At 36.3% G+C, this 19,866-nt stretch overlaps 1 protein-coding gene across 2 annotated transcripts in view; it reads left to right on the top strand.

The window, feature by feature from the left end:
• Positions 1–5,389, top strand: part of TXNL1 (thioredoxin like 1) — a 34,663-nt gene extending 29,274 nt beyond the window's left edge. The window contains exon 8 of one of the 2 annotated variants that reach the window (XM_060119153.1): positions 5,159–5,389. In XM_060119153.1, the coding sequence (XP_059975136.1) occupies positions 5,159–5,239 (81 nt within the window). In that variant the 3' untranslated portion in view covers positions 5,240–5,389. Of the gene's footprint in view, positions 1–5,154 lie in introns of both variants that reach the window. The other variant, XM_060119154.1, reaches the window with a different exon arrangement.
• Positions 5,390–19,866: the final 14,477 nt, after the last annotated feature.

Genomic DNA, 19,866 nt, shown 5'->3' with positions numbered 1-19,866 from the left:
TTTAATCCAATAACAGAAAAATTCATAAAATTTCATAACGGTGGATGAGCTTATAAAATTGTACGCTGTTTTTGCAAAATTGATAACCTCGACAATAGATATTTTAATGTCATTTTCCAACTGCTATCTTTCTGTCTCACAGCATAGTTAACTTTTGGGAGGTTTAGAAACAGTTATTAGATCTGTCATGTCAAATGTTTGACATGCACATAATGACAGGTCAGAAGAAGCAGAGATTAAAACATCTACGTTTTTATGATATGAAATATACTGCACTGGGAAACTGTGAGCAACAGAGTCGTTTTGGCTGCCTGCTTTGCTACTTTGCTTGTTTGAATTAAATGCCATTGGATTTGGCTTTAACCGTGCCTTGCATAGTTTCTTTTTAGCTCAGTTCTTTCCTAAGATCTATTATTCTAATTCCTGTTATTTCCTCGTATCATTAATTCGGCTCTGGTTTCCTGCTTCTCACCTCAGCTTATGCTACTTGATTTCCATTTTTCCTTTAGGTAACCCCTACTCTATCTTGTCCATCTTCTTACCAGCCTGCCATTCAGTTAGTTTTTCTAATGTGCGTTAATAATTGTCCATCTAAGGATGTCTCCACCTCTTTGTCTTTAACATCCCCCCTCACATCCCTTCTAGCCTATTTTCTCTCTTTTTTGACTATCAGACTACCTTTTTTTGGACTGTCTTCAGGATAGCAAAGGTATTTTTCTTTTCTTGTTTGAGAGTATTTGTGTTTGTTTTAAAATGCTATATGTTTAGGTACTTTTTTACCTTATTGAAAATTACTGCAGAACAGTAGTTCTCAAAACTTTTTGGTCCCAGGACCCCTTCACAGTACTAAAGATTATTGAGGACCAATATTTATCTAATATTTACCATTTTAGAAGTTAAAACTGAGAAATTTAAAAAATATTTATTTACAAATAAAATCATTGTTAACACAAGTAATATTTTAAAATATATATATTTCAAAACAAAAACTAATTTTGTGAGAAGAAGAGCATTGTTTTTACACTTTGACAAATTTGTTTATAGTCTAGCTTAATAGAATCCTCTCATTCTCATATCTTCTTCTGCATTCAGTCAGTTTTGCTATCGTAAGTCATGTAGCCTCTGGAAAACTTCATTGTACATTTGTGAGACAATGAGAGTTAGTTAAAGGGGCAAATAACAATTTAGCATTATTATGAAAATAGTTTTGACCTTGAAGACTCCATGAAAGGGTCTTGGGGATGCCCAGCCTGGACCACACTGAGAACTGCTGTGAAAATAATGTAATGCTATAATGGACTCCCTTCTTGGTCTTCTGGACTTCTTAATCCATTGCTTTTAATGTTTGATAAATTTTAATTGGTTGAATGATTTTCTTATATATATTAATATTACATTTTCTCTCAATAGTTTCCAAATGAGTTTTGTTCTTGTGTCATTCACTGAACTCTAGGGTTATTCCTCAAGAGTAAGCTAATATTCCAGTTTTCTTCATGTTGTGCTAAGTCAACAACTTCAGTGTAGGAAAACTGCAATTAAAAAGCTAGCTTATGTTTAACTGAAATTGGCCTTGTGTAGAGTCACTTATTAAAAACTATCAGTGAGCTTGGTGTTTGTAGTAAAGGAAATAAACGACACATGGTATGGTACTTGTTGTCCCTGTGGTACTATGCTAGGTATAGTCATAATCTCTGCCAGTAAAGAGTTTATATTGTTAAAGGGTAATGCACAAACATTTGGAATGCTAATCAAAGTTAATCAAAGCTTAGTTCAAGGCTCTCTTCCTCTACAGAGTATTCTCATCCTTTCCCAGCCTGGTGATATTTCCTTCTTCCCAAGAATGGCTGGGAAAATATCAGAATGTTTTGTGGAGGAAAAGAGCCTAGAACTAAGCTGTGGGAGTAGAAATGGATAGAGGAAAAGATAGCAGTGGGCACTCTAGATAGAATGGAAAACAGGAACTTTGGGCATGGAAGTGGGAAGGTGCAGTTCCTTCATTCGAGGATAGGTCAAGTATGGCACTTCTTTCCTTTATTTAGTCAGTCTGAATTTTAAAGGAATTGCACATAGTAATTGGAATTCAAAATTTCAATGTAGATTGGGCATGTATTTTATCAGCACAGAGAGGAAAGTTTTGATACCTCTATGTAGTGAAGAGAACTGTGTAAAATGATTTTAATGAATGATAAAATAGAATTATGTAGCATTCACATTTTTATGTTGTATGAGTTGTTTCTAGATAATTTTAGTTTTCAGAATGTCATTGATCTTCTCCTTATGTCACTGAGATGAGAGAAGCTAAGGTAATGCTGGTGAATCTCGGATGTGGCTAGAAATCTTAGACCACCTTGCATGCTGTTACAGCTTTAGAAGGTTATACTTTTCAGATTTTGGAGACTAGAACATACCTTCCACCGGTCTGTTTTTGGCTCATAAGAAGCATTATGCCCTGATTATAATATATACTTAGGCTTTCTGTTGTAAATGGGTTCTTTGTGTTGCAGCATGAAAAAAGCTTGCCATTTTAATTGGAAGTAGATGTTTTCTTTGCTAAAATATGCTCTTTACATGGATTGCTTTATTTGAACACAGAAGTAATATAAGTATACAAAACTGAGCAAAAATGAAGGGGTTTCTGCTTCTTAGGGAATGAGGTGCATTTGAAAGGCAGAGCAGATTTTCTATGACTGTAATAAAAATAGACTTTTCTTAACTGGCCATTCACCGTATCAGCTATTTTTGTAACATTTTTGTCTGTTTATTTTTCAGCTTTTTTAATCCAACTCAAATGAACTAAACCCAGAAGATTTTTAAAAATGAAGTAATATAAAGATTGACCTTATCTCCCTCTACTCCCCTCCTTGCTTCCCTGCTCATCTAGCACCTGTCTGCTCTCACCCTTCTCATGTTCTCACCATTGTTGGGGCAAGATTTCTACAGCTTCTATCATCTGGATCAGCCTTCTTTGTTACCTAAATTTCCTCAACTGTCTCTTCTTCAGATCTCATTCTAGTCATGTTTCTCAGTTGGCCTTTTATTTGTTTTGGTGTTTGTTCTGGGCTTGCAACTAGGTGCTTTAATTTCATTACCATACCAGGTTGCCCACCCAACTTTTTGTTACTTTTTAAAATTTACTTTCTCCTGTCTCATATTTAATTTTGTACTACATTTTGAGAAAGAATTTTGCAATAAAACTTACATTGTTGTAAATGTTTTTAGATTTAACTAGTTAGATAATGTTTTAATCTGATCTAAAGTTTAAATTTTATTTTTTAGGAACTATAGAATCATTTTGGAAATCAAATATGAGCAGTTTCGTCAAGTTCTTTTATATCAGTACTAGTGTAATATATTGATTAGGCTGAATTTGAGAGACGTGGGTTTTCTTTTCTCATTGGAACTGTAGCCCCAAAATCTTTTTGCTGATTAATTGTGGGCGTGTCCTGTGCTTTGCCAACGCAAGTGAGTTCAAGGCCAGTTGAAAGACTTATGGACTGAATGTTAGTCTGGGTTAAAATATTAACATAGAAGATCAATGGACTCTTTACTGAATAAATATTTTTGACATCTAATTTTGATGTACCAAAATTTTTGTTTGTCTGAGGTGTAATACAAAGACTTAAAAATGAATAAAAGAGCTTTACTTTTGTGGTAAGAAACTCCATATTGGAATGCTGAATTTCTTCTTTTTTACAGAGAATACACATTGGCAAGTTGAGAGTTATGAACCTGTGAAACAGTATGCAGATTCATGTCTTCTACTGTATCACATCTGTTAAAATTAAAATTTTTAATATTAGTTTTTGTTTTCTTTTGCTTAATCTAATAGCTCTGTGTTTTGTGTGTTCCCAAGGGATATAACGATCAATAATGCTTTCAGTGTTTATCTGCTTAAATGCATTTGCAGTACAGATAGTGCCACCTCCCCTTCTTTCTTAGGAAAGCTCCCCCCGGCTCTTAAAATCTAAATTTCTTAACTCTCATCCACGTACTCTTTTATGAGACTATCTTTTGTATCTTTTTGGCTTCTTGGGCTTTTTAACACATGGTTTCCTTGGATCAGAGAGGAGTTATTTTAAAGTAATAAAAGTGATTTTCCTCAAGATGGAGAGAACGGCATTTCTAGCATCACGTGATTAGGAATTCAGTGGAAAGTGTTTTTATAATCTTTTCCCATGAATGACATTGACCCAGCCATGTTCTATTTTAGACCAGACTTGTACTGAAGACCTTTGCGAGTTTTACTTGATTCATATACTACCGTTGGGACCAGAATCAATTTAAAATATGAAAATTATATTTACAGACATACATAGAAATTTTTTTGTATACAAATATATGTTCAATAGCTTGCAAGTAGATTTCCTTAGAGGAATTTCTGCCATGAGAATACATTATTGTAAACTTTAGGTTTAAAGTAAATTGTTTGATTAGAATGTAGTTTTAGAGCCTTCCCACAGAGGATTTGTTTTCTAGAACTATTGGTAGAAACCAAATTTATTCTTTACATTTTTATTCTGCCACATTTATAGCAACTAGAACATTTTTTAAACCCTTCAGTAGAGAATTTTTCTAATCATTGCCTGAAACAAGGTTTATTCTTTATCATTTCAGTAGTACATTGTAGCAATCAGGGTTTTTTAAAAATAGAAACTAGGCCAAATTAGTCATTTTTAATCTGTTTTCATTGCATGTCTGCATATTGATAGAAAAGTCTAGAAACCTGTCATCTTGGGCATGAAGACATAAGTTTAGCATACTCTTTTAATTGTACATTATTTTGTGATCGGCATTTGATATCTCGTTGCCTAAAAATAGTATGCCAAATATGTTTCACTCATGTAGCATCATCTTTTTCTTAACTTCTCTAAACTGTCGACCTTGTTTTGAAAAATTGCATTACTTTTTCTTAAAACAGTGTGGGAAACCAAAAATAACCTGCATGTGTTTTATTTTTAATTTCTAGAGGCTGGGAAGGGAGGGAGGGTCACAGTGTGCTTCAACAGTGAAGATATACTGCATGCCAAAAAATTGCAAAGATAAAAATTAATACCAGCTTTTAAAAATGATTACAATTTGTAATATTATTTTTAAAATAACTCATATTTCTAAATCAATAAGAAGTACATATAAAGTTATTTTTGTTCTTCCTAGGTAGTTGGCAAAAAAGGAGAAAGCCACTAAGGTACAAAAGACACTGGAAGACTATATTGCAGTCAGATCTACAGCTCCTGGATAATTGCTTGATTCTCACCAGAGACTTTCAATATTTCATTCATTGCCATTACCAATAAATCATTGCTTTTGTTCAGATGATATCACTAGTGTTTCTCTTGTAATCTTACTACATGGAATTGTAAATAAAAGTAACTACTTTTGCCAAGCTTAATTTTTGTTGTTCTAAATAAGTATTTTCCCTTTCCATTTATTTGAAAATTGGCCATCTTCTGATTTTAGCAGAGACATAAGTGTCTGGTAGCATACAATTCAAAAGACAGTTTCTCTCTTTAGAGGAGCAGGACTGTTTTAGGGAATTAAGGAGTGTATGTGCGCTCATGTGCACACACACAGGAAGTGGTTTTGATAAGTGGAATTCGAACGGCTAACCATGTTCCAGTGAGTAACTAACTCATATGTTTGTTAAACAGCATTTGGGTACCTGGGCTATAGAAATTACTTAAATTATAAACTACCAGAATTAAATAAGTTTAATGAGATTTAACTGTTCTCACCTAAAACTATTAGTTAATGGGACCACAGATTTTAAACCCTATTGGATAAACTTCTAAAATTTGAGTTATTTTTTTTTACTAGTAGAGGTATGTTGAAATATGACAGTAGGGAAAAATATAGTACTATGAATTCATGAAGCAACAGGAATTGATCTCTTTTAATCAAGCATTTAATATTTTAACTACCAAAAGATACAGTGTAAATATACAGAGAACATGGTTTAAGGTTGAAAATGAATCAGCCACATATATATGTTTAAAAGGTCTTTTACAAAAGGCTGGCAAGACAAAGCATCTGTTCCTTATTTTTTAAATCTTAAGCTGTAATCTAGAAAGTATTAATAAATTTAATTTTTAAATTTTTCTGTTTTTAAAATTAAAATTTAATTTTTAAATTTCTCAGTATTTTAAAAATTCAGTGTTTAAAAAGAGTACATAAGACTTAAAATTTTGATTCAGTTGATAATAAATTTGAGGACCTATTTGTCTAGGACTTTGGTCAAGATACTGATTTGCCTTTGAGTCACCACTGTATTTATCCATGTTTCTGAAAAAAATTATGCACAAGTTTTTGTGGTAAAATAGTCACTTTCTGAAACCCCAATGTCATTAAATGATGTTTAGTTTCTTTGTATGGAAGCACATTAGCTGGTCTGTGGTGATGTCTATTTCATGGTTATGTTGCCTTGGGTCAAGGGGAAGCAGAAGGGCAAGAAATAAAAGTCTATAACGCTCCTTAATATAGACCATCTCAGATTAATCACGTCTGAAATTAAGAGTAAGATTAATATCAAAAGTTTTGTTTTACACTTTTGTACACTTAACCTTTTTGGGTAATTGTTGAAGTACCTCATCTTAAGTATGGATGACCTCATCCTATTTATACTCGACAATTTGAAAACCCAGTGAAAATAACTTCATATCTGTAAAGGACTGGGCATCAGATTTATATTGTTTATGTGACTTTCTATAACTCGTTTGCAATATACAAACATTTCATAATTATTCAAATTGTAAATAGTGAGAAATGAATGTTTATAGGTAACTGTAACATGTTTCACTATGGGAAGTTTTACATGCATAGTTGACATTATTTAAGTGACCAAGCTGAAATGCTGATGTTTTCTCCTAAAACTGTGTGTGTGTATAGACACACACACACATATATACATATTTATATGTAACACTGAATTTTCCAGATGAATAGGAAGAGCATAAAAAAATATAACCTTAGTTATTGTAATGGTAGCCATCCATTACATAGTGTTTTCTAGAAAACAGATATTAGGTTTATTGTTTGTTTTGTCAGACACAGCAAAAAACAGAACAAAACTTTTCTCTTGATTTTACTTATATTTTACATCAGGATGCATTATCTGGTGTGAAACAATAATGAAATAGCCTATCCATAATAGAAACAAAAATATTTCAGTACAAAGTCGTCGTCAGCCTAAGGCTGAGGGCAAAGAGTAGCACGCAGGCTACCGTACTCTTATGCCCATGGAAGACATTTACGGTCCATTTTGGTCAGGTTATCCCCCAATCTCGTTCTGTTGTAGGTCGCTGCTTAATCTGCTGGAGTTGAGATGTGAGTTGAAACCTGTCTGCTATCTTTGTCTCAAGGCCTGAGGATGTATACTACATTTCTTGCAGCATTTACAGGTGTGCTGTTACTGTACATTTGGGCTCAGTGTTTTATTTATAGCTGCCATCAATACACTTGACATGGCAAGGGTGCTTTTTAACCTAAAACAGTTCAAATCTTCCTATCTTCCTCTTAATGTCCAAGATAAATCTTTAATTCTGTAATGAGAAGGAAGCATTGGAGTTAAGTAGATTAGTAAACCTACACCCTCTCCTTTGTGAGTTTTAAAGAATGAAAGAAATTTAGGGGTTACCCATATTGCTTGTATTAATATTTATATAGTTTGGTAGATTACGTTTTGTGTAGGTGTGTATCTCTTCTGAAATTGGTCATTTCCTAACCTTAGATTCTTTTTTTTTTTTTTTTTTTTAGAAAAGTAATTTAGAATAAGAAATCTATTCCCTGAACACTAAAGGAGAACTTTGAGGAATATCATGTTCACTTAGCTTTAACATCTCATTGATTAGAGGTGATGTTCTGTATTTTAGAAAGTTTGCCAAACACATTGTTTTGTAATATACATATAGCTTGTTTGTTAAGTAAGTGATTTTAAAATAGTGAATATTTTATTCCTCAAGCCTATTGCAGAATACTAATGTCATTTTAAGCATATTTTCACATCAAGTTTTATTTTTATTATTAGATATTTTTATTTTTAAAATTTTACTATTTAAATTTTTATTGGAGTATAGTTGATTTACAATGTTATGTTTTAGGTGGCCAGCAAAGTGAATCAGTTACACATATACACATATACACTCTTTTAGATTCATTTTACATATAGGCCATTACAGAGTATTGAGTTCCCTGTGCTATACAGTGGGTGCTTATTATCTGTTTTATATATAGTAGTGTGTATATGTCAATCCCAGTCTCCCAGTTTATCCCTTCCCCCCTTACCCCCGGTAACAATAAGTTTGTTTTCTATATTTTATTTTTAGATTAATACTTTTATTTTTAATATGCCCTACCTCTATAAGATCAAGTGGGCAGAGTGGAGATTTTACAGGCAAATAAAATTACTTTTCAACTCTGTGGTCCATGCAAAATTATTAATTGGAGAATGTAGCACTAAACTAGGCCCATAAGGTAACTTTAGAATTTGTATATTCTACCAAAATTGTACACAGCTTAGAATAATATTAAGATCTTGCTATGTAAGATCTTAAAATTGTACACAGCTTAGAATACTATTAAGATCTTGCTATGTAACCCTAAATCTGCTCGGGTATTTCTCCTTCCTCTATACTTGCTACGCTTCTCCATGGGAAGAGGAAGTTTACTTAGGAATCCTGGTAAATTGAACAGGCCAGAATTAGTTGTGAAACATGATTTATTGTGTTATACTTGGACATTTAAGATATTGACACGTGCTACTCAGGAGCAGCATCTTTGAAGTTTGTATCTCTGCTTCTACTAGTAAGCTGTGTCATGTCAGCCGAGCAACATCCTTAGGAGCTTGAGTTTCCTCGAGTGAAAAATAGGAACATTACCTCTTAGGCTTCTTGTGAAGATGAAATGGCTTTACTTTGGATCAAGGATAAAGAGTTATCTTCTGTACTCTGCTCCCCCATCTCGCTGCCACAGCTTTGGGGCATCATTTTTTGCTAAGTGTAGTGCAATAGCCTCCTGATTGTCTCCTAGCCTCTGACCTGGCCTCTGTAATGTGTCCTCCACGTGGCTGCTAGTTCGCCTTTTGAGGTCTTCCTGTTAGCCCTCCCTCTCCATCCTTCTCTATCCCCCAAGCCCCACCCATTTCCCCTTGTGTGGTGCACCTAACTAGCAGTTACCAGAATGTACTCCGATATCTAATGCCTTCCTCTGACCTAACTTGTCCACCAGACAAATTCCTATTTATCTACAAGGCTCAGTACAAGCAAAACTGATAGAAGTAACACATAGTGATTGTGTAAGCCTCCTCTGCTGCCACAGTACCCTGGCACCCTGGTGCACAGCAAACTGCATTGTAATTATTTGTAGTCTTATTTACAGGCTTATCAGCAGTAATGCCAGGACTTGTCCCTAGTACCAAACCGAAGTTACTTTTGTTCTCTGTCACCAATAAACAAAGTATTGAACCAATTTTCAGGTTCCAAGAGGGGATGTTTGAGGTAAATCTGAGAGGTTGTAGGAATTTGCAGTTTAGCAAGGTAAGGAAGAGAGTTCAGCAGAGTAAAGGAAAAGTGCATGCTGTGTACATAAGAAGACTGAGAAATAAGATTTCTGAGGTGAGGGAGGAGATGAAGCTGGAAGAGCAAGTAGAAACCATAGCATGAAGCTCTTCTTGCCTTGTGAAAGAGATCAGGCTATCCTTGGTTTATGGGAAGAGAAGGAAGCAGAGAGGAGTCCACAATGATGCAAAAGTGTTTCACTTTTATATGTAGAAATGTTGGTTCTTAGGAAAAGCAAATTGGGAGGGGAAGATGAATATAGTTTCGGATACAACATTGCCTTGAGCAAAGTATCAGATGATTTTTTTGGCTTTAAGATGGAGATGTCTATTAGGTACACAGGCAGGAATGTGGTTTTAGATCTTAGGGCTAGAATTAGGGAACTAGGAGTCATTTAGGTCATGAAAGTTGAAATAGGTATATGAATGGGAGCATCTAGAGAGAATATAAAGGGGGAGAAGGAAACTAAGGAGCAAATACTAGGGAATACTAAAAAAAATTATAGAATTAGCTAAAGAGGAGCCTGAGAGCAGACTTAAGTAGGAAGGAAAAACAGGCGTTAGTAAAGTGCTAAACAAATTCAAGAGGGAGTAGACATCATTATCAAATGTAGAAATAGTGAAATTAATAAGGATATCCAGTTGGAATCCAGTTGAAATTAGTAAGGATATCCAGTGAAATTAGTAAGGATATCCAATATCAATCCATTAAGCTGCGGAAACAACCTTTGTAGTGCTTATTAGAATCATTAATTATATTAATAATCTTTTGGTTGAAGGTGGCATCAGCAGACAGCTGGATTCTGAAACCCTTCCGGCAAAGGAATTGCGAAGCTTTCATAGTCTATCACTGAACACAGTTTTACATGACAATTAGCAAGGCATGGAGATTGATGGCAACATTCCATACAAGAATATGAAACACTGCTTTGAAGATGTTATTAAAGGCTTTAGTCTTTCCTTATAATCAGGTGCTTTTTCTCCTGTATTTTGTTTGTAATTATAAATTTTGTCCCATCAGTCATTCTGGCACATTCTTTCATGACTACTTTTATTCTCTTAAAAGTTTTTGATTTTACAAAGATGATTCCTCTGTCAGATTCCTTAGTAATAAGATTTCTAATTTTATAGGGTAATATTGAATGTACAAATGGTTAAAACCTGCTTTTCTGTGTTTTCCAGTCAGTAATAGAAAACTCCTTCACTGGGTCCCTATAATCTCCCCGTGACCAAGGACAATAAAAATAGTGGGGCAGTTTCATTTCCCTGACCACACAATTCCCTCAAAAGGGTCAACACATTGACAGCATTAGGAGTGCTTCTAGGAGGCAGTAGCCTTGACTGCAGGTGACTTTTAAGTTTAAAAATGGGTACGTAACTCAAAAAAGGGCAATTGGCAGGGGGCCTGGGGTGAGCGTACAGGCCAACTCAAACCACTGGGCTAGGCTTGTACAGAAGTAAACAGGTGTCCCTTAAAAGGTGAGGTGAATAGGTGTCACTTCATCTGATTTTTTACTTGAATCTAGCACTGCAAGGAGAAGATATTCTGGTGTTCACATTTTGGTGTACGTTTTTACTTTTCAAGAAAAAATTTCCTGGAAAGTTTTTCACCCATAGTTTATATAAGAGGAAGCTTTGTTGCTTCCTTAACTTACTAATCAAAATATAGACTCCACTGAATTTGGGAATGCTAAAAACTTTGGTCCAACATACTCATTTTTCAGAGTACCCTAATGCAATTGTTATCAGAACTCTCCAATCCATGCATGCCATTTCAAGAATTAGCTGTTTTTATGGACATATAACTTTATCACCTTTGTTGAAAATAATGAACTGTACAAGCCTACTTCTGGACAGTCTATTCTGTCCCATAGATCTATTTGTCTACTGTTAGGTATAACAGTTTTGATTACTTTAGCTTTGTAGTGTGTTTTGAAGTCATGTAGTATAATTCCTCCAACTTTCTTCATAACCAAGATTTTTTTGTTGTTAGTTTAGGTTCTTTGCCTTTTCACTTTAGAATCATCAATTTCTAAAAAAAGCTTTATGATTGATTGCCTTGAATATAATGTCTTCCAATCTATGAACATGGTATGTAGTATATTTATATAGTACATATTTATATAATACGTATATCTCCATTTATTTAGATCTAATTTCTCAAGGCAATGTTTTATAGTTTTCAGTATGGAGGTCCTTTTTTTAATTTATTTATTTTTAAATTATTTTTTATTTTATTTTATTTTATTTTTTTACTTTTTTTTATGGAGGTCCTTCTTTCATTAGATTTAATTCTAGCTATTTGATGTTTGTTGACATTATTGTAAATAGAATTTTAAACATTTCATTTCCCAATTGTTTGCTACTAGCATATAGTAATACAGTTAATTTTTGTACATTGACCTTGTAGTCTGTCACTTTTGTGAACTCCCTTATTCTAATGACTTTAAAAAAATAGATTCCTTATGATTTTCTATATGAACAATCATCATATGCAAATAGAGTTTTAATTATTCCTTTCTAAACTTTATATCTTTTTTTTTTCTTACCTTATTGCACTGCTTAGGGGTTCCAGTACCGTGTTAAATAAAAGTAGTGAGAGTAGGGACTTCCCTGGTGGTCCAGTGGTTAAGAATCTGCCTTCCAATGCAGGGGACACAGGTTTGATCCCTGGTCAGAGAACTAAGATCCCACATGCCACGGGGCAACTATGCCCCCGTGCTCTAGAGCCCACGCACCACAACTGGAGAGCCTGCATGCCACAACTACTGATCCTGTGTGCTCTGGAGCCCGCATGCTGCACTACTGAGCCTGCACGCCACAACTAGAGAGAAGCCCGTGTGCTGCAATGAAAGATCCCTCATGCCACAACTAAGATCCAGCGTGCCACAACTAAGACCCAACACAGCCAAATAAATAAAAAATATTTTTTAAAAAAAGTAGTGAGAATAAACATGCTTGTTTTGTTCTTGAATTAGAGGGATAGCACTTAGTGTTTCACTATTAAGTGATGTTAGTTTGAGAAATGTCCTTTATCAAACTGACAAAGTTCCTTTCTATTGCTTGAATTAAAAAAAAAATCATGAATAGGTGATAAATTTTGCCAAGTATTTTTTTGCATCTATTGAGATGATTATGTGTGTTTCCTTCTTTATTCTGTTAATATGGTGAATAATATAGATTTTCAAATGTTAAACCAACCTTTTCCTTGGGTTAACTGTACTTGATGTATTATTATTTTCATATATTGCTGGACTAAATTAGCTAAATTAGTTTGCTAAGGATTTTTTGTGTCTTATAAAAAGGGAGAAAGAAGTGATCATCTGGAAAGGAGAGACATGAAAAATCACACAGTATGACCTCTTTTCTGACTTATTTTTTTCAACCTGATTATTTTTAGATCTACTCATGTTTTTGTGTATATTTACAGGTTATTCTGTTTCAGTGCTGAGAAGTATTCTATTGTGTATATGAAAATTTATTCATTCACCTGTTGATCAGAATTTGAGTTGTTCTTAATCAGTCTCACTGAAGATTTATCAATTTTATTGGCTGTTTTCATGAAACAAATTTGGTTTTATTGAGTCTGTATCTTGTGTGTTTTTTCTGATCCATTAATTTATGTTTTTATATTTCCTTTTCTATAGTTTTCTTTATATGTATTTTACTTTTTCTTGTAGTGGAGACATCTCACTTATCAGCTTTATTTTAAAATAAATGCTTTAAAGCTATATTTCTAAGAACCGGTTTAACTGTATCCCATAAGATCTGTTGCTCTCTTGACCAAATGTTTTCTAATTTTTTCTTTGACCCATGAGCTATTTAGAAGTATATCTATTAATTTCCAAACAAATGGGGATTTTCAAATATGTTTGTTTTTGACTTCTAGCTTAATTACATTGAGGTCAGAAAACATATTCTATATGACTTAGCTGTTGAAATCTGTTGAAATTTGACTATGGCCCTATGTATGTATAATAATACATACATTTACATAAAATTATTTAATATAATTTATATTAATATAATTAATTACAATAATACATTTTTTGGTAAATGTTTTATAAATGTGGTTTTTGAAAATATGCCTGAAAAGAATATTCTGTAGTTGTTGGATACAGTTTATGCCTATTAGGTCAAGTTCATGTGTGTGTTTGTTTCTTGTTGAAGTTTGGTCAGTTTTTAATTTCTAGTTTTGATATCAGGTTATTAGATACATATAAATTTAGAACTGCTGTATCTTCCTAGTAAGTTGAACCCCTATATTTAGGGAGTGAATTTAATTTCTAATCATGCTTTTTGCCTTAAAGTCGAGTTTGTCTCTTTTTAATGTAGTATATTAGCTTTGTTTTGACTAGAGTAAGTTTACATCTATTTCACGTCCTCTTCCAAGGACCATGTCTTTGCAGTTCCTGCTCAAGTTTGGGGATGGTTTCTCATTGTTCTTACCTTTGATATGCTCCAAGCTTCATAGCTACTTCCTCAGGAGGGTACAAAAATGCAATTCATTTATATAGCTTCTCCCCCAGGATTGGCAAATGCCCTGGGGGCAAATTGGCCTTGTTGATTTGGGCTAACCTTTTGATACTTTCAAGAATATGTTAAAATTTTTGTCTAGCATTTTTAGTTGTCATCAGTGGGTCGCTAATCTGAATTACCTAGGGTGTCATTACACGAAGTAAAAGTTTTGAATAAAGGCACTTTTTTTTTTTAATAGACTGTGCCTGAGATTGCTTAGCCCATGGTAAAAAAGTAGTTTTGAGTCTGAAGTCAGGTCCCTCTGTGCTAGCTATATTTTAACCAGCATTTATGTTGATAAAAATGTATGTTCATGAAAAATAGTGTTTTAAAATCTTCAAGAAAATGTAAATATTAAAATAAGAAAGATACATATACTTAGCGATAGAATGGATTCGGATAGGAGAAACTTTTAAAGATACTTTAAAAAAAACCCACACAACAGCTTTATTGAGATATAATTCACATATCATACTTTAAAAAAAATATTTATTTTATTTACTTATTTTTGTCTGCGTTGGGTCTTTGTTTCTGTGCCTGGACTTTCTCTAGTTGTGGTGAGCAGGGGCTACTCTTCATTGTGGTTTGCGGGCTTCTCATTGCGGTGGCTTCTCGTTGCGGAGCACAGGCTCTAGGCGCGCAGGCTTCAGTAGTTGTGGCTCATGGGCTCTAGAGCGCAGGCTCAGTAGTTGTGGCACATGGGCTTAGTTGCTCCACGGCATGTGGGATCTTCCTGGACCAGGGCTCGAACCCATGTCCCCTGCATTGGCAGGTGGATTCCTAACCACTGCACCACCAGGGAAGCCCCACCATACTCATTTAAAGTGTACACTTAACGTGGATTTTGGTATAGTCACAAAGTAATGCAGCCATCATTATAGTCAATTTTAGAACATTTTCATCACCTCAAAAAAGAAATCTCACTCTCTTTAGCTGTTAACATCCCATCACTTCATTACTCTCATTCCTACATAACGGCTGATTTACTCTCTGTCTTTATAGATTTCTCTATTCTGGATATTTAATGTAAATGGAAACACATGATATTATGGTCTTTGTGACAGGCTTCTTTAACTTAGCCTCTTTTCAAGGTGCACCCATATGTGTCGGTACTTATTTTTTTTATGGCTGAATAATACTCTACTGTATGGTTATACCACATTCATTTATACATTCATTACTGAAGGACATTTGGGCTGTTTCATCTTTGACTATTATAATAATGCTGCTATAAACATCTATATACAAGTTTTTGTGTAGACATATTTTCATTTCTCTTGAGTATATACCTTGGAGTGGAATTGCTGGTTCATATGGTAATTCTATGCTTAACCATTTGAGGAACTCCAGATTCTTTTCCTAAGTGGCTGCATCATTTTACATCCCCAGCAGCAGTGTATGAGGGTTCTTGGTTCTCCATATCCTCACCAAAACTTGTTATTATATGACTTTTTGATTTTAGTTATCCTAGTAGGTATGAAGTGATACCTCATTGTGGTTTTGATTTGCATTTCTCTGATGACTAATAATGTCCAGCATCTTTTCATGCACTTCTTAGCCAGTCCGTTGGAGAAATGTCTTTAGTATAGGATACTTTATTTAAAAATTGGATTATACTGAATCCACATGCCACAACTACTAAAGCCTGTGCACTCTAGAGCCTGTGCTCCACAGCAAGAGAAGCCACCACAATGAGAAGCCCGCGCACCACAACGAAGAGTAGCCCCTGCTCTCTGCAACTAGAGAAAGCCCGTGCGCAGCAACGAAGACCGAATGCAGCCAAAAAATAAAATTTGGATTATTTGTGTTTTTATTATTGAGTTGTGTGTTCCTAATACAAGCTAGAGTGAAGTCAGCAAAGTGGCTCATAGGAATTTCTAGTGCTCATCTCCACCCCCCCGCCCCCCCAAACTATCCACACTTGAAAATACCTTCACAGGAGCTAAGGTTGCCAAGTGAGGATTACAGCACCTGGGTAGAGCGCAGGCCTAAGAAAGGATGCATTGAGGCGGGTGGGAAAGAGATTCATGCTGTCCGCCCCCCTCTCCCTCTCCCTCTCCCCATCCCCCTAAGCCTGGGCAGCCCAGTGTGGAGAGAGACACTCTCCCTGTGGGAGGAGGAGAATTGCAGTGAGCGCGTCGGCCCAGAGCCAGCCTGCCCCAGGTCCAGGCCGACATCGGTGGCGCCAGGTGGCTCCCTGCGGGCTTCCATGGACCCAGGCCGCTGGTTCACCCTGGTGCCCACTGGCTCCAGCAGCCAACGGCAGGTCCCGTGGCTCCTGCACACCTGGGCCCCCATCTGCCCCAGCTCCTGTGACGCCAGGCTCCAGGCAGACACCTGCGAACCCAGGTGTCCAGCCAGGTCCAGCACCAGGCTAAGTACACGGACCCAGGTTTTTCACCCACCCCGGCGCCCAGCCAGCCCCCATAGCCCCAACCTCAAGGCCAGCTCCCGTGGACCCAGGCTCCCGGGCCACCCCCGTGGCAGACCCAAATTCAGGCACAACTTTCCCGGGCCCAGGCTCTAGGCTCTCCTTAGCTCTGATCTGGTCTCTGTGACCTCAAGCTCTAGGCCTGCCCCCACTACTGACCCGGGGACCAGACCTGTCCGCCCAAGGACTCGAGCAACAGGTCCTCCACTTCCCCCGACCACCCCCACCAACCCCGCCATGTGGACAACACCGGATGGTCCACCCAGAGTCTCTGGACCAGCCAACTGGTGAAGGGCTTTGACACTGAATTAAATATATATTACATTTAATTAAAATATATTATATTAAATATATATATTTAAACCCAACAAAACCCAGAACAGATCAATAAAGCCTCTTTGATTTTGAGGTAGTGATTGGATATACCTTCTCACAATTACTTTCCTGTTTACCGGAACTAAGAAGTGAGCAAACTTGGTTGGGATTTTGCCTTTATTAGCAGAGCGGGGCTATCGTTCCATCGTACAAGGGGCCCTGTAGGAAGAGAGCCACAGTCCTGACCACAGTCCTGACTCTGACTGTGCTCACATCCAAGCCGAAGTCTGCCAGCGGGTCGAGCTGGCCCAGCGTGTCCCCCAGACCAGTGCTGAGCAGGGATTAGGATGCCAGCATCTGATGCTCTGGGTTGCTTCCTGCTCCCCCTTGGAGTCCTGACAAGAAATGACCTTGTTCAATCCTGCTGAGCTTCCTAGATTTACTGGGCTTATAGCAACACATGGGAAGGAGATTATGTTTATTTTTAAAACGTAAAAAAATGCAGCCTTCCCAAGGCTTTTGTGGTGCGTGTGCACAACACAAATGCACACACAGGCAATGTATGTATAATCACTTCTAATTAACTTCAGTTCTTCCTGCAAAACTAAGTGTGAAGGCTTAAAGACTTGTCAGCTTCTCTGCCTGTGAAATGTATCTACTTCTAATTGTGAATAACAATACATTCAAGGTTAGCTATAAATGACTCTGATTTCACAGGAATCCAAAGTCTAAAACCCACATTTGAAGATGAATACATTTATGCAAAACATCTTTGTAGTATGCTTCCAGACCAAAATTGAGTTATTTATGCTTATCCAAAATGCCTCTTTTGAACAGATACATGTATATGTATAACTGAATCACTTTGCTGTACACCTGAAACTAACACAACATTGTTAATCAACTATGCCTTTATAAAATATATGAAGTAAAAATTACACACACACACGTAAAATACTTTTTTTTAAAGGAGGATTTTTTTTCTATATCTGTGAAAAAATAGATTTAATTGATTTCAAAGTAAGCCCAGATAGAAAAGGTATAAAGCAGTAAAGATGCCTAAAATAAAGATGAGTATATCATTATAGTGGATGGAAAAATGAATTTCGTTTACAATTTTACAAAATAAAATATTCAAAGAATAAATGTTAAATAAGATTAAGAATATATTCCCTACCTTATGAGTAGCTGAAGGCTCTTCCAGACTTCACCACTAGATGTCATGAAGAGCCCAGTGAAATATAGTAAGCAATCTTCCTGAGTACAGTGGGTTACAGAACCATTTAAAGTTTTTCCTGATTTTGTAGTTAATTTGGATAGGAAGTAATTTCCTTGCGGGGGTTTGTGTCAAAATATTCATTGTGGATTAATTTTAAGTAAGATATTAGAAACTATTAGAAAATGTGATCAAATCTGGAAAACGATCCTCTTAAAGCATTGGGAATATCTCCAGGGAGAATGTCATATGCCACATGGAGTATCAGAGCCGTACTAAACTCTGCTCTGTACTAAGCTTAGCTTTGGATCCTCCAGCCTTCCCTTCCTTTTGAAATAGGCATGGCTTGTCAGATCTGCTGTCACCAAGACTTCATAGGATTTTTCCTAAAACTAGGCCAGTGAAAGAAACAATAAAGGGGAGGACCTTGATGATCAGGGGACAATGTTTGAATTTAGACTTTGAGATCCACTAATCAAAGTAATTGTGGAAGACTAGAAGGAATGGGTGAAGTTTAAAGAGAGAGAGAATTTGATTCAATATAAGGAAGAACTTCCTCAAAATAAAATAGCACATTATTTAAACACAGCACCTTATGGAGTAGTGGGGTCCTCATCATCAGAAAGATTTAAGGATTGACAGAGGCCCTCAGTGGGCCAGAGAGAATCTCTATTTGGGGTGGAAAGTTGGACTAGGTGACAACTTACCCAAGAGTGTCAGAGCTACAATTCTACACTCAGTGATGTCAGTCATTCAACAACCAAAAAGGCAGCAGGAAAAGAGTTGGGAATGTGTGCTTGGGTAAATCCAAATAAACGTTTAAGTGTACTTAACCAAGGAAAATAGGGCTCTTGAAGCCCCATAGGGGAATTATGATGGTTGTGCTGGTTTGCAGGACTCTGCCTGGGAAACACTGATAAGAAAGGCCCCTTGGACTTTTGTGCTTCCAGCCTCTGGTTCCTCAGCCCTCGCCATCTGAGATGCTCACTGTCTATTTGCTTCTCCCCTCCTAACCAAGAGTTGATCTTGACTCAGTCTTCAGATAGTAAATCTGGGGGTAACTCAAGTGACAATCTTCCCAATGTGCTGCATTTTATTAGGGAACAATGCCTTCAGGCTGCACGAAAGGAATGAAAGTCTATCTGGGAAGGGAAGGTCTCCACTGGCCTGTAGGGGAGGAAATGAGCCCTTGCTTGACCTCCTAACAGTTGCCTTTTCTGCCAGGAGGATAAGCCCCAGAGTGCGGCTGGCTGTTGAAGTATATCACGTGAGCTCCAGAGATTGATAAAAACAAAACAAAGTATTTCCACATATTCTTGGCTCTTAAAAAAAAAAAAAGAAATACAGTTGAGATATAACTTAAGCCCACCCAAGACCTTGATGTACAGTGCATGACCCTAATATAAATCAGGAGCATGACTTCATTGTTGATCCAAATATATTCAGTAAAAAGAAGGTTTTATAACATTTTTCTAAATTCAGACTTTGGTAAGACATCACATGATTAGATTGTCAGATGGGTTTAAATTTCCTTGTTAGGCCAAGAGTGAAAAAGATTTACACATGCTGACATTTTCTAGGTGTGCAAAAGAGTTAAATGCTAGACTCTTTACCTGGACCAGGTGTTAAATGAAATCCTTTCTCCTTCGTTCCCCACGGACAAGGACCACTCACAGTATCATAGATGCTTAGAGCTGGGGTGGACCACGAGGATCATTTAGCCCAATCTCTTAATTCCACAGATGAGGAAACTGAGGCTCTGGTGACTTGTTCTGACTGACGGCTCCCTGTCCCCCATCCCCCCACTGTCTCCTTTCCAGAGAGTGTACTCTGGAAGTG

The sequence above is a fragment of the Mesoplodon densirostris genome, chromosome 15 (assembly GCF_025265405.1).
Source record: "Mesoplodon densirostris isolate mMesDen1 chromosome 15, mMesDen1 primary haplotype, whole genome shotgun sequence".
In the NCBI taxonomy this organism is placed as follows: domain Eukaryota; kingdom Metazoa; phylum Chordata; class Mammalia; order Artiodactyla; family Ziphiidae; genus Mesoplodon; species Mesoplodon densirostris.
Note: the sequence above shows the minus strand (reverse complement) of the source record. Positions and strands in the feature narration are given on the sequence as shown.